General features: G+C 36.7%; 1 protein-coding gene across 5 annotated transcripts in view; it reads left to right on the top strand.

Moving 5' to 3' along the window:
* Positions 1 to 20,955, top strand: part of SPAST (spastin) — a 37,196-nt gene extending 16,241 nt beyond the window's left edge. For all 5 annotated transcript variants that reach the window (XM_086745856.1, XM_086745855.1, XM_086745854.1 and 2 more), the window contains 13 exons: positions 3,093 to 3,277; positions 4,354 to 4,487; positions 4,861 to 4,954; positions 6,789 to 6,863; positions 8,677 to 8,748; positions 9,310 to 9,385; positions 9,934 to 10,025; positions 11,710 to 11,789; positions 12,605 to 12,647; positions 13,272 to 13,351; positions 16,010 to 16,080; positions 18,023 to 18,063; positions 19,338 to 20,955. In XM_086745856.1, the coding sequence (XP_086601982.1) occupies positions 3,093 to 3,277; positions 4,354 to 4,487; positions 4,861 to 4,954; positions 6,789 to 6,863; positions 8,677 to 8,748; positions 9,310 to 9,385; positions 9,934 to 10,025; positions 11,710 to 11,789; positions 12,605 to 12,647; positions 13,272 to 13,351; positions 16,010 to 16,080; positions 18,023 to 18,063; positions 19,338 to 19,460 (1,166 nt within the window). In that variant the 3' untranslated portion in view covers positions 19,461 to 20,955. The remainder of the gene's footprint in view (positions 1 to 3,092; positions 3,278 to 4,353; positions 4,488 to 4,860; positions 4,955 to 6,788; positions 6,864 to 8,676; positions 8,749 to 9,309; positions 9,386 to 9,933; positions 10,026 to 11,709; positions 11,790 to 12,604; positions 12,648 to 13,271; positions 13,352 to 16,009; positions 16,081 to 18,022; positions 18,064 to 19,337) is intronic.
* Positions 20,956 to 21,172: the final 217 nt, after the last annotated feature.

Raw genomic sequence — 21,172 nt, 5'->3', positions numbered from 1 at the left:
CGTTTTCCTTTAAAACAGTTAAATGCATTTTAACATTTCTTCCTGTAAGGGACTCTGAAATTGGGCAGCTGTGTCTGCAGTTTATCACAATTTAACCAATAGAAAACCTCAGACAAAATTTTGCTCCTTTTTTGTAATTTGGTTTTTATGTATGTATTTGGGTGACAGACTAAAATTGCAGGGATGCTTTCAGGACCAGGTAGTCATTATTTCTGTATGATCTAGTAGCATTAGTTTAGAGCTTTGAAGTAGATTATTCTCTCCAGTCAAGAATTAGTGAAATCAAAATGATCAAGCCCCTATTACTGTCCTGTAAGTATATATGAAGTAGACAGTTGAATTGATCAATGTTTCCAATGCAGTTGAAAAAATACCATGGTCTGTCTTCATGATTAGAACGTGTTTTAGGCACTTCCTTACTGTTTTATACAGAATGGTGAAACATTTGGCAAAAGGCTGCTGGAGGTAAGATAAAAGTTTTAAGGCCACTTGCAACATATTTTCCATCTTTCAGCAGATTATAAATAAAAATAGATAAGAAATGTGTTTTGGGGGTTTTGTATTTGTTACAGCAAACTATGTATTTTACATAACAAAATAATAGGAGCTGTCAGTTTGACAAGAGACGTACATATGCTTTTAAACACTTCACCCTTTAGAAATAGGTAAACCTCAGATAAACTGTAATTCTGAAAAGCTGGATCACATTTTTATTTGCTTCTTCAATGAAAATTTGTATATAAAATGATGTTTCCTTTTGGAGTTGACACTGAACAACTATGTTCCAGAGGAGTTCATCAGTGCTTCTTTCTGTGCTATCCATCAGGACTGACCACAGAACATATGTAAACTTAGTGGTCTTAATTACTGGAGGTACAGCTAGAGTAAAATGTAATTTATATTTAAACTTTCTCTTTTCCCTTCCCCCCACCCTGTATTTCTAGCTTCCTGAAATACTCCTTACTTGTGCCACTTAATGATACTCAAAATTGCAATGTGCCTGATTGTTCTCAATAGATGGAGGTAGTTCTGGGAAAGTGTGATAATTGAGCAACATATTAGGGTGAAGGAGATGGAGAAAAACTATTTTAACTTTTTGAAGCCCTTCCCATGTTGACTTTAAGGCAGCTGTGCAAATTAGACTGAAGTAGAAAAAAAAAAAAGCAAAACAACACACTAACCAACCACAGTGTTTTTTATTAAATTGGACCAGTCAAAGTGTTCAGTAGTTAGGCTTTTTAGTCAATTCATACACTACTTTCTGAACTTGAAAGTTACTAAGTATGCCTAATTTTGAAGAGGCTGGGAAGTTCCTGTGCAGGAATGAGTAACTAAACTTAACCAGCTCTAGATCTGTGTGTGATTTAATAAGTAGCCAGATTTGTTGTGTGTGGTTGTAGTGATTTTGTTTGTTTGGTTGGTTTTTTTTTTTTATTTACTAGAAATATCTTACAGGTAAATGTAGTTAATTATCTTCTTCAAGTTCCTTTGGGTTTTGCATATTGATACATCTGCATTGTTTATGATGATACCTGCAGAGTTTCTGTAACCCTTAAAAGGGCTAGACTTTTGACTGAAGAAAGGCTTTAGAAGCTTGTTAGCCAAGTAGTTCAATACATGGATAACTGCAGACCATGTAAAGATTCACTCCTGGTAGCATGCAAGGCTTAATGTTTAAAGAGGCTGAGAACATGGTAGTAATTCGTTGATCCCTCCACAATACTGTTTCAGTGAAGTATTCTTAATTGGATTTTTTAAACACAACATTCAAAATGATGAGGCTTTCTACTTAAAGTATTTTTCACTGAACGGAATATTATAAATTAAAAATTCTTTGTAGAGTCATTAACTTCCTTAAAAATCAGAGTTCTTTGGCCCATTGCTTAAGACTAACAAGTCAAATTGAGTTGTAGATCTCTAAAACCTTAGTGAAGAAACTTAGAGCTGAAATCCATCTTGAGCTTCCTTACCTCTGACCCCATTTTTCTCCTATCTAATTAAACGGCTCCTTAATCCTTTTCAAAGGATATAAAAGAAGGCAGTATTTGCAGTTTCTATCACAGACAACAGTGCTGTACTATACAGCTTCCAGTACTATATTCCCACTACAAAAAAAAAAAAACAGTCTGATCCCGTGCTCCAATCATTAACCAGCCTGACCAACCTGTGTGCTCACTGTAGCACATTCTTACATCTCTGTCTCTGTTTTGATGTTTTACACTTGCTGTTTCTGTGCCAGGGAATCTTATTTTGTTATGTACCCCATATACAGAATGTAGAAGTCAAATGCTATTTGACTTACTCAGGGCCAAAATGGCCTTTTGTAGTTTAATCCTGTGTGGCCAATATGTTAAGTTTTATCTGTCACCTCATTTGAGACTTTCCTGCTCCATCATGGAGGTGAACTAGAGTAAGTGTCAACGGAATGTGTGGTGGGGTTTGAATTCAGTGGTATAATGTAATATTATATGATTTAATTTTAAATGTGGGAGGGTAGGCTGCTTCAGAGCTGTCTATTCAGAATTTACTTACACTTTGAGATTGCTGGAGTGAAAGAAAGTTGTAAGAAAAAGCTCCTGGTAGTTGCTTGCAGGTATAACTATTTTAATTTTCCCAAATTGAAGTGCCTTATTGACGCTTCTGTGTGGAAGGTGCTAAATAGTGTAAGCTAGCATCCAAAGTAACTAGCCTGCCAGCATCACTTAAGGAATGAATGCTCTGAATCTAATGGCTTGAAATGTAGAGGTTATGATCGTGATTATTTTTAGGAGTTACTGGGAAAGACGCTTTTCTGGCTGGTGTTCTGTTTGAAGGAATAGATGGTGTTCTTCCCTTTTTATAGGACTTAGCCATCTCCAGCTTTTCTAAGACGGCTAACTAGTGTTGGTTTTGAGAGCTCCTAAAAATTCAAAACTTAACTTTAGAGAAAGCTACAGTTAATTTACACTTAAAAATACTAAACCTCTTTAAAAACTTGTACTATTCAGCTATAATACTGTATTGTATGCGTCAACAATACTATCTTCAGGTTAGAATTGATGGTAAAAGTGTGACTGCTGAAATTGTTCTCATGACATTGGTTTTCTTTATAGAAAGTGGAGCGGTTCCAAAAAAGAAGGATCCCTTGACACACACGAGTAATTCCCTTCCTCGTTCAAAAACTGCTGCAAAAACTGCATCCACAGGCCTTTCGGGTCACCATAGAACACCTAGCTACAGTGGGATATCAACTTCTGTGTCTAGACCAGCACCTAATCCTGCAGCTTCAACTCATAAGGTGTGGTAAGGATAAATATAGCAGTGTGCACTTGGAAAGTCAACGTAAATTCCAGAACAAACTTTGAATTTACTGCCTTTATTGCAATACTGAAGTAACAGAAAGTTGTTTTGTTTTTTTTTTAAAAAAAAACCAAAACAAAACAAAATGTAAACTTCTAAATTTTAGGCCAAGTCACTTGAGCTAGGCTGCAGAGTGGATTTTAGAAAATGGGAGGCATCAGGTGGCTGCATGGGCAAATGGATTTTAATTGTGATCACATTAAAAAACACTGATACTTGTTTTGAAAATTGCATGGGAAACTGAAGGAAGTTTATCTAGGAGAAAAATAAATGTTACTCCCAATATGTAAAAGATGGAGGAAAACACCCCTTTTACTCCAGAACTACAGATTTTCCCCCACACATTCCTTCTCTTCCAAAGCATGTGTGCACAGGTTTTATTGCAACCACATTGAAAAGCAAATTACGGTTAGATTGTGATTGAAATAGAAAAGTAAGTCCTGTACTAATAAGAAACAAAAATGCTGCGTTCCTTTTGACCCATCTCTTTTCCTTACATCCTTATCTCTGCACTGCTTCTTCCACAGTAAAGGAGAATAAAGAGCAGAATGGACAGAACATAAATGTGGTTAAGCATTATTGCTGCTGTAATATGAAGGCTTTTAAGTGGCATGTTAGCAAAGTATGACAGCAGTAGGAATTCATGCTTATAGGTATGGAGAATCTGAAACAGTTTGTGATACTCTAGAGTATGCTGGTGGAAAATATGTTAGTTAAATATAATGAGTTATCTTAAAAAAAAAAAAAAAAAAAAAACCAAACAAACCCAAAATTCTGAAACCAAAATCGAACCAAAAAAACCCTCTCTGCTAGAGCCTAAGATGTTCTGCCTGTGACTGAATACAATAGTACGGTTTGTAGCAAAATACAGCATCAGAATATGTGGTATGTGTAAATGTATTAGGTTTTACTGGAGCATATGAAATGTACAAGTAACTTTTTTAACAGTATGCCTTGAAAGTATCAAGTTGTTTTTTTGGTTTTTTTTGTTTGTTTGGTTCCCCCCTTCTCCAGGCTGCTTCTAAAAATAGCAGAACAAATAAGCCTTCTACTCCTACCCCTGCTCCTCGAAAAAAGAAAGACTTGAAGATATTTAGAAATGTGGACAGTAACCTTGCTAATCTCATCCTGAATGAAATTGTTGATAGGTAAGTCTGAAAAAAAGTAAGCTTTTCAATGCAGAAAACCAGTTTGGTGTTTTTTTGTTTGGTGGGTTTTTTTTTTTTTGGTTTTTTTTGGTTTTGTTTTTTTTTTTGTTCAGTACAGTCTTGGTCCATTTGAAATGAAAATTAGTAGGTTTTGTTTGTGGTGGATTTTTGTGAGGTTTTTCTTTGTTGTTACTTTGGCAAAAGGACGAAAATTCAAATCAGAAATGCTTGTCTTTTTAAATGCTTAGTGATACAAGTTATAGATTTCCTCAAAAGGATTCTGTATAAATAGTCAAATGCATTAAATTAGTCAGCTGCAGCTGAAAAAGAGTATCTCATTGTTAGACTAATTAGTATTCCATCTCTTTGTTAGTGGGCCAGCTGTCAAATTTGATGATATCGCAGGGCAGGAACTGGCTAAACAAGCTTTACAAGAAATTGTTATCCTTCCTTCTCTTAGACCTGAGGTAAGCAACTGGATGTTGTTATCACTCTGTCACAGAATCAAAGAAACGTATTGTGCTTCACACATGCAATGGTGATTCTTGAATCCTGTCTGTGCTGGTTATGATTGCTATTGATAGCTGCGTGGTGATAGCCGTCTTGGAAAAAGGAGGATGGAGAATTTATGTTAAAATATTGCCATGAAACTCCTTGTTTTCTGGTTAGTTGATGTTCGAGAAAGTGACTATGGCAATAGCTTAAAAAAAAAAACAAAAAAAAACCAAAACCAAAACAACCTTAACAAACCACAAACTCCTAAAAAAAACCCAAACAAACAAGAAAATCCCGAAAATTTGTGAAGCTTGCTGTTCCAGATAGCTATAGCTGTGTGTCCAACCTTATATGGAGATGTAAAGTACAAAGCCCATAATTGGAACGGTGAAACAGATGAGATTTGTGGAGGTAAATTACGTACTGATTTGAAAAATATTAAATTGGTATTGTGGTCATGTTCTCTGTGTGGATGTTGGTTAGACATTTTGAATAGTCTGTTTGCAGCAGGAGAGAATGCGAAGAAGTGCCATGTTTCGTATGATTAGTCCGTTAATAAAACCTTTAAAAGTCTAGTGTGTCACAGTGATAAATGGCAGTTGCAGCTGAACTGTGTAGGTGATGACCAAAGTGAGGGAGAGTTGTAGATTTGGCCTGGGCTGTCTTTAGAATGAGGGAACTCCCACAGAATGAGTCCAAACAAAAGGAGTCAGGCAGGCAATGCACAATGTGATGTTTAACACAGAAGGCAGAAACAGTTGAGGAGTGTAGTTATCCAGGTTAAAACCCTGCGATACGTTTGTAACGTAGGTGGTATGTATTAGTGAATAGGATCATGCTGGATAACTTTTTATGATCAAGCAGAGTCAAGCACAAACAAAATGCTGTGAATGATGGAATAATAGAGAAAATGCGTATTGGTTGATCGTCTTAGAAACACTATATTGGTAATGGTGCCATTTGTTATCATGGGTATTGTGGAAAGGAGTGCCTGCCAACAATGGTGTTTAGACATGGTGTCTGTATATATGAGAGACTCCTTACTATTCCTTTTGGTTGTTTGTTGGAGTTACTGCAAGCTGGAATGGAGAGGTGAGTTTGAGGCCAAAAAAGGAACTCCAAAACTCTTGAGGAAAGTACTAACAACAAAATGCTAGTGAAAAAAGGCTACAGGAATCACTAAAAATATGTACTCATATGAGTACTTGTAGATTTGCTTGTTCTGATGCTACATATGATGGGCGCAATTTTATAGCGTAGGAAAGATGAAAACAATGCGAAGTGAGAGGGAAGAGATTATTATCAGTAGCACTTAGAGAAAGTAGGTGGTTGTTAAGTAATACTTTAAATAGTTTCAGTCAAAGCTCGTCTTCTCAAGTTTCATGTAATAAAAAAAAAAAAGATGAAGGAGTTTTTCCATATGGAGTTAGTAGGAACAGTTCTTTAACTCTCCTACTACACACCTGCAAATCCCCCTTTCTAAATGCAGTTGGTGCTTTAAACTTGTTAGGCTGCTCTATCTTGTGGAATGTGTTACTGCTTTTTATACTCCTTTCACAGTGCCTCTATGTACAGAATGATCATGATGTAATTTAACTGTTGTGTGGGAAACAATAGTGATGTGCATTAGGTCAAGTCAGTAATAGAATGTAGTTCTCTAAAAGACCTGGACTGTTGTAGCAGTGCTGCTATTGCTGCAAGTGCTAGCCAGTGAGTCATTCCTCAATCTTAAACCATTTTCTTACAAAGGTAAATCAACGCTTTCTTTACGTCTTTGAAGGTCCCTTATGATGATGTACTTTTCAGTTGTTTACAGGACTCAGAGCTCCTGCACGTGGTTTATTGCTGTTTGGCCCACCAGGAAATGGGAAGACAATGTTGGTGAGAAAATTTCTTCACGCCTGAGTTGATGGGCTTAAAACGTAACTGTGAGGGGTGGCTTTTAGTTTGAGTATTGTAGTAATAAACTGTATATTCTTCCTGGATGTGTGTTATGGTGTCAGATTAATAGAAAAATGCGAAATTGTTCTTACCTGTGGATTTTATGAGGGAGGGAATTGCTAAACTGTTCTCTATTTATTTCTCTTCAATATCACAAGTAATATTTTACAACTTAAAGTAGCAAGTCCAAGTTTCATTTTCAGAGAGAGTAAAAGTAACATGGTTAATTGTTTGTGTGCAGCAGTAGTTATTAAAAAATGATCTGCTCTCCACTAAAATATACTAGAAGTACACTTTGGAAATGGAGAAGGAGCACATAGCAAGAAAGGGGGTTGTCTGCTTCCATACTGATAGGCAAGGAGCCGAAGCGCTGTGGAACTGTCTGCCTGCTGCTTGTTTTCTCAACCTGATGTACTGGTTCAGGGAACTGGAGGGAAATGCCTGTGCATCAGCCAGGGAGTGTCGCGTGTCCTGAAGCAGCTGAGCTGGGCACATCGTTGTGCATCACATGGCATGGCTGCAGCTGCACACTCCCTCTGCAAATAGTGAAGCTGGATCAGCTCTGAAGTGCAGGAGTGTGAATGCCGAGCAGCTCACTTGGGCTCATCTGTTATGTTTCACATACTGGAACATAACTGCTAATCACATTAAAAAAAAAAATAAAATGCATAATCAAAGAATCATGATTTCTTTAATAAGGTGAAACTGTTAAGAAAGAGGGTATTCTCTATGAGCATTCTGGCAGAACTGATTCTTTTTCCCTAGCTTTCCTCTAAAAACAGATTTTTTTTTTTTTTTTTTTTAATAGATAGGGTAAGGAAGAAAAAAAACCACATGACTTTTAATATGATTTGATCCAACTGCTACTCTAAATTACCATCCTAAATTAGAATCATAGAATTGTTTGGATTGGAAGGGACCCTTAAAGGCCATCTAGTCCAACCCCCCTGCAAGAAGCAGGGACATCTCCCACCAGATCAGGTTGCTCAGAGCCGCGTCCAACCCGGCCTTGAATGTTTCCAGGGATGGGGCATCCACCACCTCTCTGGGCAACCTGTTCCGGTGTTCCACCATCCTCATTGTAAAAAATTTCTTCCTTATATCCAATCTGAATCTGCCTCCTTCCGTTTTAAAACCATTACCCCTCATCCTATCGCAACAGGCCCTGCTGAAGAGTTTCTCCCTGTCTTTCCTATAGGCCCCCTTTAGGTTCTGGAAGGCCTCTGTAAGGTCTCCCCAGAGCCTTCTCTTCTCCAGGCTGAACAGCCCCAACTCTCTCAGCCATAGGAGGGGTGGTCCAGCCCTCTGATCATTTTTGTGTCCCTCCTCTGGACTCATTCCAACAGGTCCACATCCTTCTTATGCTGGGGGCTCCAGAGCAAAATTAGTTAACTGTTGATTTAGTTAACTGTTTCAGATGTCTACTCAGGATACATTGAAAGGGGCTGGAGACTTGTATTCTTCAGTAAGCAAGTTGTCATTGGCTATGGAGGTGATGTAATTAGTGAAGTATAAGGGAGTCTGGAAACTTTTCTAGTGAAGTCCAGCTACTTATCCAATCCTATTTGTAAGTGGCCGTGGCCTGTAGAGAAGTTTTCTGTAGCATCTACAGGGTGTTCCCATTGAAGGAATAGAAGAGTTTTCAAAATCAGCAATCAGGATACGAGTGCTAGCTACAGAAGCTTAGAAGTATCTTTAGTATGATGTTTTTAAAAGTACTTTTTTTTTTTTTTTTTCCCCCTCCCTCTCCTAGGCCAAAGCAGTTGCTGCAGAATCAAATGCTACTTTCTTTAATATAAGTGCAGCAAGCCTAACTTCAAAATATGTAAGTAGCAGCTGTAAATTATATTGATCTGAAAACACACATGCTGTAACTGGGGCTTAAAAAGGCCAGAGACTTCTGATGAGTTTGTGGTGAACTGTTAGCCTATAGTGAATGTGAAGCTTTAGAAAAGTGACTTGTGAAGTGAAAATTTTGTTTTATGCTTGTGATAACTCAATGTCAATGGCTTTTGCAGTTCAGGATGATCCTGGCTGTCATACAGATACATATGACAGATATATATCATACAGATGAGTATGGTTGTGGGTTTTTTCTTCTCCTTTATAAAGAAAATGAAGTGGGTCTTGGCTCCCTTTCAGTCTGATAATTTAGGCACTAAAGTCTCTTGACCTCTCGGTCGTGAACGTAAGTGAAGTTGTAATGCTTCTTTTAAGATGGAAACAGTGCTGCCATATGTAATGCTGAACTAGTGATAATTTGCGTGTGTATGAATGGACTGAGTGTGATTGGTCGTCAGCAAGATTTTCTGTAGGTCCTTATGTTAGTTTGCTTGTAATAAACACTTTCTAAACCCTCTCTAAAAACTGTTTACTGTTGTTTTAGGTGGGTGAAGGGGAGAAACTGGTGCGTGCTCTATTTGCAGTAGCCAGAGAACTTCAACCTTCTATAATTTTTATTGGTGAGACCTTAAATGTTGTTGACCTTGATGTATTTTCTTAAATATTTTGGCTTTTTGAATTGGAATAATCAAGTAAACTTCTTCAGATAATTCTGCAGTGTAGACCAAGTGTCTTGGGTATGACCTGCTGGCTAATCAGTAGTTCTGTACAGAGTATGCTAGATTACTGCTATTTCATTGGTATTAATAGTGGGGAAAAAACGCCCTCAAAAACTTGCATGCTGTACCAACTTTACAGAGTAAGTCTGTTTAATATATTAAACTTCAAACATGTAAATGGGCTTTGCTTGTCCTGAGTTGCAATTTGTTATCTAGTAGGATAAATTTTTTCCCATCTGTGGTTGGTGTTGCATATTCAAAGGACAACACATGGTAGCGTGATAAATCAGAAAATTATACAAGCTTTTAAACTTTCCTTAGGAGACAGACAGATCTTAGTAATAAAGATCTGATCTCTCACTGGAGCCATTTATTAGTAAAAGGACTTAGGCAAATACGAAGATTTTAATGTCGTATGCTTAATTAAGATGTGTTTCTTTGTTTTTTAGATGAAGTTGATAGCCTTTTGTGTGAAAGGCGAGAAGGTGAACATGATGCTAGTAGGCGTCTAAAAACAGAATTTTTAATAGAATTTGATGGTGTAAGTATTTAGTCTTATATATTGTTTGATTTTAGCTGAATTGACTAATGTAGTGGTGTAGTGGATGCCAGTGCAAGCTACAGATGAAGCACAAATAGGATTTGGCTGCTGGGGCTTAGCTCTGTCTATCTGTGTGTCATCTTCCACTCCCCACCAACCTTGGTTGGCAAACAGCTTTTTTTTTTTTTTTTATTGCTTTTTTTTTGTTTTTTTTGCCTTCTTACTGCAGTAATCTGGACAGAGAAGAAAGGATAACAAATGGCAATAGTAAAGGAGTTGTGAGACAAAATATTCTTGCAGGGCAAGAGAGTCACTTGAGAGTTAGGCAGACTTGAATCCTTGTCTGTAAGATAGATTCAGCACGTTGTGGTGAAGTGCATCTCTTCATGCTGGCAAAATAGAAGAAGATTAAACGACTTTTAAATAGTATCTTTTTGGTTTTCAGGGATATGTGTCACAAAAGTATGCACTGTCAAGGGGTAAGGTGAGACTTGAGGAATGAGGATTTCGTATTAGTTCAGGTCAAGGGTGTATACATCTTCTGACACATCAGAAGGATTCATTTCTGTGTTAGTATGCTTTTTATTAAGCTATAATTTTTTTTTTTCTTGACATCGTGACCTAGAGATGACAAGATATGTAATACCCAGGACAAGGATGGCTTTCATAGTTGTGTATGAGAGCAGGAACAAATTAATATCAGAATATTTTTCTGTCACACAGAACTGTTTTTTGTAGTTCATATTCCACTAGCACAGTGGAATATTGCTACAGTGGTGAAGCAGTAGTAATGAGGTACTGAAGGAGAAGATAAGTGTATAGAGAGACAGCAAGATCTGGAAAAACTTCTCCAAAGTGAGATGAATCAGGATAAATAACACCGTGTGACAGTATGCAGAAATTATTGCACACAACACACACTTTTATCTGAAAATGAAAAGGAGAAAATGAAACATAATTAGTAAGTTAGCAAACTTTCTGGACTCAGTAAGGCAGCAATGAACTTAAGTCTATGAAGGGTTGGACACTAGGTGAATAATAACACATCTCTGATACTCAAATGTTTTATCTGAAGGTTGGAAGCTGTAAGTCTCCATATTCTTGGGTATAAAATCAAGTCTTGCAGCTGAGTGAATTGAGGGAGGAAATTAGGGTGTCTGTGTACTATTGAATAGCTTCTCATTTTGATTGCTAGCTTCTTGTGAGACCCACATTACATGAATCTCTGATCTGATTTTGTGGTTCTAGCGATACCTTAGTCTAAAGTTTTGGTTCCCTCTTTCTCTGTAGGCTTCAGAACAATGTTTGGTGTTAAAACTCACAACAGCAGAAAGTCTCTGGCTTTTTAAATGTAATTTTTTCTGGATGACTGAACTTCTGAGTGCTGTTTGTAGTTTCAGTTTCCTCCAGCATTGTAACTTGCAATTGCACAGCAACATTTGTGCTCTTGCAGGAGTGTCTTTGAGGAACTCAAGCATAGCTTTCTGTTTCTTTTTCTTTTTCCCAGTTTGACTTTAAAACATTCTTTAGATAAATGCAAAGCTAACTGCATTAAAAAAAAAAAAGAAGTATACCCAGTAGGATCTCATCAGTGCACTGACTGCATGGCAAGTCTCTTAACTGGTTTTGTTGTATGACTACTTGATATAAACTGAAAGCTGACTTGCCTTCCTATGTTATATAGGTGCAGTCTTCCGGAGAGGACAGAATACTTGTGATGGGAGCAACAAACAGGCCACAGGAGCTTGATGATGCTGTTCTTAGGTACACAAATGTCTTTTCCTTTGTTTGACTACAATAATATGTTAATTATGAACAGCAGGTTTTGCTACTTAGTCCAAAACTTAAAACAACCAAGACACCAAGAAGCAGAAGTTGTTTGGCAGGTTTAAATTGTTTAACTTCAGAGGTGCCTGTCTCTTCTCTTTCGGGATACATCTGCACAAGCATGATGGCCTTGGAACGGTCTTAAACAGCAGTGCCTGTTGAGAACAAGACAGCATTTTATAAGCCTCTTTTATCTTATATATTGCTTTTTTTATTATTTGAATCTTAATGACAGGATGAAGGAAGAAATTTGACCAGTGAAATCCAGTATTTCTTCCTTGTGAATATTGGACTTCTGATGTCCCATGCAATTACACATCTTCCTGTAGATTTGCCTTAGGCCTTTTTTTTTCTACAGGTTCTCATCCTTGCTTCTCTTTTCATTCTAGATTGAGGAAAATAGGCATGTCAGCACTGTCTGAACAAATAAAACACATTTTTAATTATTTTGAAGACTTTCTGTGTGCAGTGAAGAGATGCTTCATTTTGTTGCTGGTAGTCAGTGATCCTTTTTATCTTTAGAGTATTTCCTCTCTGGGAGGAGTTTCGTAACTTCAGTAAGAGTAAGGTGACACAAGTGCCTCATGCTGTTTACTTGGGTTTTTTTTTAAGTCTGTAGTTCTACTCCCTAGAATTTGATGAAGTACATAACATTTGGTTTTATAAATGCCAAAATTTCAGATCTGTATGCGCTAAAAAGTTCTAAAAGTCTGTGTATGTATATGTGTATATGTTGGGTTTTTGTTTCCTAGACGATTCACCAAACGGGTATATGTGTCTTTACCAAATGAGGAAGTAAGTATTGATTTCCATGCATTTTCTTCATTTTAAGATTAATTTTATTAAAAAAGATAATAGAATGTATTTCATAGACTATTCTTATCTTGCTTTAGTGGATGATAACAATTGTTACAAATTAACTTCTGGCCCAGCTGCGCTTTAATTCTGGCGACTATCTTAAGTCGTTGCATTTTTTTATGCGTCTAGTAGCAAGTCTAGTAGCCACTATTCAGTATTTCTTGGCTAGCAAGGTGTTGCTACTGGCAGGCATGGACAAGTCTGAAGTAGGGCTTGCAGGAGCATATTTTAGTTGGCTGGAAAAGTGTTTATTGCAAAAGATGAAAGCAGCTTTATTTAATGTTTTTCAGCTCGATGGCAGATTAGGGCTTTCGATGAGGATTTTAACATATTATTCTTGTTTAGTGCCTCTCTAGAAGTAGTTTGACTCCTGATTTCATTATTACCAAATCTCCCTCCGTTCCCCTGAAGAGGTGGTAGTGCACAGTCTAATCACAAAAGCACTATAGGCAAGTTTAAACTAGTGAAGCACAAAAGCTGACCTGACAAAGATGTTGCAACAGAATTTTAAGTGTACTGTGAAAATGAGATTTACACCTGCTAACTGTATCTTCTTCTCAGACAAGATTTATTTTGCTAAAAAATCTTCTAAGCAAGCAAGGAAGTCCATTGACCCAAAAAGAGCTGGCACAACTAGCTAGGTAAGTATTTTGTAACTATACTAATTAAATATAAATAAATACTTATCTACTCCATTCATTTAGACTGCTTTATTCATTCAAAATGCAGCTAATGTCAATCATCAGACAGTGAAAACACTTGCTGAGAACGTATTGCCTGTGTTTTGGGAAGATGGTCTCCTGTCACGCTGTGTGAAAGTGGATTTGTATATGCTTATATATATATGTGCTTGTTTTTCTCTGCACCACCTGGCTGGGTTTCTGTTGTTGAAACATGCTCATGAGTGCTTTTCTTTCTGAGGAGGTGGGAGGGGGATGCTTCTCTCCACCCATCCCCCAGGCAGTCCAGCTCTCCTCCCTAATGTAAAAAGGTAGTACCAGTTTTGCACCTGGGATGCATTTCAAATTAAAAGTAATTTTTCTTTGCTTGTCCATTGCTGGGTGTGTTGAAGGTACTACTAACATAGCAGAGGAAGCACTGGATAATTTTAGATTTTTCTAAATCTCATATTTGTTTGGGAAAATGTCGGCTAAATGTCCTTCTTATTATGAAATTAAGTTGTTTTCTGTTTTTCATCATTAAGATTCACATAGTACTGCTATTTGTCACCCTGGGAAATGAAATGTAATAGATGTGGAGGAAGTTAGACTAAAAAACAGGTAGAGCACCTAGGGCATGAAGGAATGAAAACAGAGCATGAGCTATCAAAAATACACAAGTGGATGTACTTTAATCCGTTTGTGTTTGTGATAATACACAGGAGATGAGTACAGTCTCGGATGTAGCATTTGTCAGACTCTTAGTAACATTACAGAAATTTGATATATTATCCAACTGAATAAATTCTCTATGTACGTGAAGGATGAAGTACACCTCTTAAAAAAAAGGGTTTAGCAAAAATATAAAAGTTGAGGGTCCTGTCTGCTTCATCTGTCATGTTTCTTTGTTTCGAAAGAGATGGGTATTTAACCTTCTTCGTGATTTTGTGGTCCTTCACTCCTCTGCAACTTTTTCTGTAAACTATAACAGAATTAATGATCTCCAGAAGACTGAGCTATGAAGCTCTTACTGCTGCAGCCAGGCACTGCTCTACAAGCTGAGTGGAGGGTTTTTTTTGTTTTTAAATTTTTCTTTAGGTAACCCTTACTGCTTCTTTTCACTTATGTTGGCACTATGTGTTGGTGGGTTCCTAGTTCAGTGGAGACCTTTAATCTGTAAAATACTTAATGGGTTAAATTGGAAATTAAGTCTAATTCTGGAAAAGCTCCTGTAGAGATTGTGTCCTTGGTTGTTTTCTTTGTGTGGTTTTTTTGTTGTTTTGTTTTTAGGGTTTTTTAATTTGTTTGGTTTGTTTGTTTGTTTCTTTTTTTTTCCCCTTCATGTGGTTCTGAGGATTTGAATGACCTGTATGTCTGCCAGTTTTATAATAAAAATTAAAAAAAAAAAAAAAACACAGAAAACCAACCAAACCCCAGTAGATAACACAGTTTATCTTCCTTTCAGTTCACTTAGAGAATACCTGCACATTTACACCATATTATTTCCCAAATCAATGGGAACTGTGTGTGCAAGACACACTTACAGAACCTGTAAGTGACCTGTCCACTGTATTTCACTTCCAGGCTGGATTATAATCCTTATTTAAAGCTACATGCGTAAAATGTTCAGGCTTCTGCAGATAACCACTGAGGCTGTGGCTCAGGTTGTTGCAGTCATCTCAAGTCCCTCAGTTGGTTCTTGGTGGTTAGCAATTCCAGGTGTAGGCCTTAACATTGGAATCAGTTGGTGAGTCAGACTTAGCTGTGCCAGGTATCATTTTCCACATGTAAACTATAGGAGGCTTTTTTAGTACTCTGCTAAAATGCAGGCTGTAAATTCTGAGAGTTGAGAAGCTTGCTAGGTACCTTGAGAGTATAGTCTATCTGTTACCAAACCTTCAACACTGAAAAAGTCTTCTACCAGAAAGAATACTGTCTGTACTGTAACTTGCTAAGCAAAGCAGTGCTGCTTTTCTGATTTGTATTTACTCTTAGAATTAGTAGAATTTTGTACTCTCGAGAGTCCACTGGTCAACTGCTACCATGGCTTTCCATTAAAGGCATACTGTAAAACTATGACTTACTTCAAAACCAAACACTACTGTTAGGTTTTTTATAATGCCTGCTTTTGCCATTTGTATGGCCCTGATGTCAAGTAAAAGTGCTCATAGTTTTATTCAGGAAACTGGTCATCTGATCAAATCACTATAAATGTGTGGGGTGTTGGGTTCTCATTGTATTGATCAGGTTGAAAGAGCGTAGGACAGTTGAGTTTTTGGTTTTATATTCATCTACAACAAATTATGACAAACTAGTGGTAGAGCATTCTTCTAACAGGAATGGTAAATGTGCTTGAGGTTAGTTTTCATCTACAAATCCAAGCTGGTTGCTCTTACTGCTTTTCCTAGCATGTTATTTGAGACTTGAATATCTGTACTTTAAATTCAGTCTGGGAACAACTTAAATATAGATCACCTGCATTGAATGCACCTCTGATTTATTAACTTGCAAAACAAGATCAGAATAATACTTCTGATTAAGTAGCATTTTAATCATCTACAATTAAATTGATATGGTTTGAAGCAGATTTTTGCTTTTGTTTTTCCTTCTTCCTTTCCCCCACTTTTTCCTTTGACAAAGAATGACAGATGGATACTCCGGAAGTGATTTAACCGCATTAGCAAAGGATGCAGCGCTGGGCCCTATTCGAGGTAAGCTGCATAGCTTTTTATTTAGGTTTTGGAAGAACTCAGTGCCCTTAATATTAGAAAGATTATCTTTTTCTACATCTTTTATAGCTCTTAAACCTCTGAAAATAAGCTTTTTAGATTGGATTTTGGTCTGCTTCTCATAATAGCATCTTTATAAGATGTACCTTACACAAAAGCCTTCAGTATCTTACCATGTGAAATGGACTATTTTTGTGTCTTAAGAGAAAAGCAGAGTGAAGTTTTTTTTCACAAATTTGTGGGATTTTAAACTAGTGCATCTTTCCTACGCTGGTGTCAGTTCTGTTGTATCTAAATTACTATTTGAATAGTAGTCTCTGACTGCGTTACTTATCTTATAAAGTGAGCAGATCTCTTTCAAGTCTAAAGGAAGGAAATACCGAAACAGAAGCAATTTTGTGTTTTAGGGTGTTTTTTAGATATAGTTTGAATGGCATAGCTTCTTTATTTTTAAGTCGTCTTAATGTTGAATTGTGATGCAGATTATAATGGTGACTCAAGTAGAGTTTTACCTATATTTGTTCTTCCTCTGATATTTCCGACTTTGAAAAAATACAATTTTAATGGGAAGTGAATACTTTTAAAAAAAAAAAAAAAATCCCAATCCTAACAACCCCTCCACTTTGTTCTGTTTCACTAGCTAGTCATTATGTGTCCACTAGCCACATCTGAAGGAGATTATTTCATTTAGTGGAGATCAGTAGTGGGATTTTTGTGAAGAAAAGATCATGAAGATTTGATGTTAGTTTTCCATTTGCAGATCTATTGTCTTAGCTGACAGAAAGGTACCAACGGCAGCCAGAGCAGAAGTGTTCTGTAATATCAGCCTATTATGTGTAAATAAAAATTGTTGCAACTTTTTCAAATAATTTAGGAGGAGGAGAGGCCTGAGCATGTTTTGTGGGTGTGTTTGATTTATTATTTTTTAAATTGAGTTAAAAATCCTATAGCATGCGGTTTTGCCAGTGAACTCTCTCTTTTAGAGTGGCTGCTGGAAAGTAGTGGATTTTTTTACCCACTTACTTTCATCTGTTGAGATTGTAAGGCACATCTTCCTGCATAATAACTGTGAACCAGGGTTGCATTAAATAGCCCTCACAGGAGATGGTCTCCTAAGACTTTGAATACATTTATTTAGAGTGGCTGAATTAATAATGTATGCCTTTACGTTGCTGACAGATCACTTCACATGCAAGTCCATTTTGAGAAGAGACCATGAAATGTTGTGCAAACCTATTTCTTCCACCTACTCCTGGTTTTTATATAAACCAATTTATTTTATTTTTTTTAATGTCAGCCTTGCCAATCCTGCCTAGGTTCTTTTTCTTGCACCTTCAGTGCAAAAAGTTTGCTGTAGTATGTTGATGTCATAGCAGTATTGCAAGTAAACAAAAAACAAACCAACAACCAAAGAAACCAACACCCCAAAAAACCTAAAATGGTGACGGATATGGGAATTATTAGATCCCACCAGTACCCTATAGGGCAAGAAGCACTCCTGTGTGTCCTGCATGATTTTATTTCTATGTTCTTAGCTGATGGTACCTTTCTGTTTCCCAAAAATTGTGTATGTTTGAGGGGTAGGAGGGTTGAAAGTACCAGGAATAACAGGGGGAAAGGCAGCTCTGTTATGCTTGTGTACTGTTCCCCATAGTTTATAAAGAAGGAAGTAGTTCTGTTGCCACTTTGTACTGTGTCTGCAATGATGAGTGTGGGAGCAGCCTGGTTGAGAAGCTGATAAATGGGGAGAAGGAGGTAAAAACACCATGTATTTTTCTGTACAGGAGATTATGTTGAAGCAGAAAGGTGTAATTTTTAGCTGTGGGATTGTTTTTTCAGATTAGAAGTGCTTTCAACATTCTTTAGTTGTCAGAAGGGATGAAAGTTTTCTTTTGAAACTTGCTGATCTTCCTTTATTTTACAGAATTAAAACCAGAACAGGTGAAGAACATGTCTGCCAGTGAGGTATGCTGTTCTAGCAATTGTATTTTCCCCTTTGGATAGAATGCATGCTCACCAGAAACTCAACGTCCTTTATTTACACATAGTATCATACAAAATACCTAGCATAATGTGGGGGGGGTATTGTCCTTTTTGATTACTTCTTCAATGAAGAAAATTATTTACAAACAATGATTGAGAAGAAAATCTGTCCTCTGATGTCTGAGGTTCTTTGATAACCAACAAACTACACAGACTTAAGAGCACCTCTCTTTCTGATAGTGAGTCTCTGCTGGTCTTAGCTTCAGCTGACTGTCCTATCTTTTCCCTCGCACTGAACTGCAACTTGATCTGTTACCTATCAGATGATGTCAGAAACCTGGCTTTTATTTTCTCACAGTGTACTCCCCCAGAACATTCCCAGAAGAATTATGTAAAATCATTTATTTTATTCCCCCCTCCCATCTTTAGATAAACCAAGTAATCTTAGGGAGAACCTCTGAGGTATTTTAAAACAGATTTGTTTGTGTGTATGTATAATACTTACACTCATTCGCGTGGACCATCATAAGGCAAAAAAAAAAAAAAGATTTAAGTAAGTTCCTCACCACAAATTGCATCTGTAAACATAAAAGAAAGAGGTTGGTCCTGCATATAAAAGTTTCTGTTCAAATGTGTGTGCAAACCACAGTTACATAGGGGAAAATGAAGCAAAACTGGCTGACAGCATACTGTGGTGTGAATACAGTTGTGGTAAGGGCAGGAACATACTCATGGTATGCAGAGATATGCCATAAATGTGTGGAAAAAAAAAAATCCTATGTCTTACTTTTCACTCAGTTCTGTGCCCTCGCATGCACCAGCTGGCACCACCTAGTGAAATAGGAAGTAATGACACAATCTCATGGGCTATTAAATAACAAGGCAGACGTTATGACTACCAAATGTTAGTTTATTAAAAATGGGAAATACTGATAGTCTTACATTACAAGACATCAGGTCATAGAATTGCAGAACAGCCCAAGTTGGAAGGGACCTGGAAAGGTCATCTGGTCCAACCTTTCATGGGAAAGAGAACCTAGATGAGATTATCTAGCACCCTGCCCAATCGCATCTTGCAAAGCTCCAGCAGTGGGAACTCTACCATGTCCGCGGGGAGGTTGTTGAAATTTCTTTCTTGTATCAAGATGAAGCACTCATAGAATATGCTTTGTTAAAAGTGAGTACTGAAGTGCTTCCTGAATAAACTGAAGTACATAAACCACTTGTGATCCTGATGTCTTTCACTTTTTGTTTAGATGAGAAATATCAAACTGTCAGATTTCACCGAGTCTTTGAAGAAGATAAAGCGCAGTTTGAGCCCGCAGACCTTGGAAGCGTATATTCGCTGGAACAAGGACTTTGGAGATACCACGGTGTGAAACACTACTTGAAGTGAAACAAAGTGCTGCCTAAGGAGCAATTGGTACAGACTGGAAAGCAGCCAGAGTTTACAGGACTTTACAGATCTTTAAGTATCTGCATTAAAACTTGAGATTAAGAAAAACTTATACAATGTGAAATGTGTTCATCAAAGCCTCCTTGCCGTTTAGTGAGGATTCACACACTGTAAGTAAGAGCACAATAGGACTTGAGATAAGATTCCTAGCAATCTGATTATGGTTTGAACAATAATATATGTATTTTGTTTCAGCTAGAAGGCTCTGATGATATTGATCATTGGAAAACCTTTTCCCTATGTTGTGTGTGTTGTTTTTTGTTTTTAATTTTGCCATGATGTTGATGTCTGGCTTTCTTCCTTAAAACTACTAACTTACAACTGGACGTTTGTAAACCTTGGTTCAGTTTTTGACTTTTTTATCCTTAATGTGCCAAATAAAACAATTTCCCTATGCAGAAAGGAAAAGCAGCACTGGGGAATTATTATTATTAAAATGTAAAAAGCAGCTGGTCTGTTATTATTTGTCTTTTTGTTTAGTTGTAATGTGACTGTATTGTTCACAGAACCATTTCAAAGAAGACCTTTGATAGCAGAACAGCAAAAAAACCCAACCCTATAAAACCAGTTCAAACTATCTTTTAAAAAAAATAAATTACTAAATAAAAAATAGACTAAGACATTCATGTACTGTCAGTATTTTCTCTTAATGCATTTTGTAATGCTTCCATTGGTAGAATGTTAGCTTACGCTTATGGTGTACAACTTGAAGCCCAGCTGATGTTTGAAAGAGTAAGTGATGCTAATTGTCAAGTTTCAGAAATGACATGTTTCTACTCTGTATTTTGGTCTGTTTATGATAATTGAAAGTAAAATTTCCATTGTGATAATTTTTTTTAATCTACACATGTAAGTATTAAAATATGAGGCTACATGTTTAATACATGGCACACATTAATGTTTTTATAGCTTTCATATGTTTTGGTTTATATATTAAAGTATGAAACACTCAACTGATCTGCTTTTTTAAAAAGAAAATCCATCTTTGTACAAATACTTGTTTTTATTATATAAGTGACAAGCTTTAAAAAACCCCACTTAAGTAATAACCTTTAAATACTGTAATAAAGGAAAACACCTTTGCCTTTACTTCTAAAGGCCTGAAATGATGTTCACAAATTCTACGTGGATTAAACACAACAGATGTTTGCAATGTAGAACACTAGTTCCTTGTTAAAGCAGGTTCGTGGGTTTTTTGGTTTTGTTTTGTGGGGTTTTGGTTTTGGGTTTTTTTTTTTAAAGACAACTCTCCCAACTCTAGTGATACTGCAAAAATGCATATTGCTTACAGTTGTGTTAACTAAATTGAGTTATAAGCTTTGTTTGCTTTTGGTCTTAACAGAAAACTTTGTTCTTAATTTTTCACTTAACTTATTTTTTATTGGTAAGAGTAAGTAAAATATTTCTGGGAATACCCACCTGAAAGTTGACATTTATTTTATATATATACATATATATGTGAAAAAAAAACCCCTAGCTGACAAATGCACTGTAAGTATAGTAATACTCAGAGAGGACTCTGTGCTCACTGTGTAGTATTGGGTACTAAGTAGCAGAAACTGTGTCAAACTTGAGACGCACAGATGCAATATGTTTGGGATTCTGTTTTTTTTTTAACCAGAGATGCTTTTAACT

This window comes from Chlamydotis macqueenii, chromosome 3 (assembly GCF_036417535.1).
Source record: "Chlamydotis macqueenii isolate bChlMac1 chromosome 3, bChlMac1.mat, whole genome shotgun sequence".
NCBI classification, from domain to species: domain Eukaryota; kingdom Metazoa; phylum Chordata; class Aves; order Otidiformes; family Otididae; genus Chlamydotis; species Chlamydotis macqueenii.
Note: the sequence above shows the minus strand (reverse complement) of the source record. Positions and strands in the feature narration are given on the sequence as shown.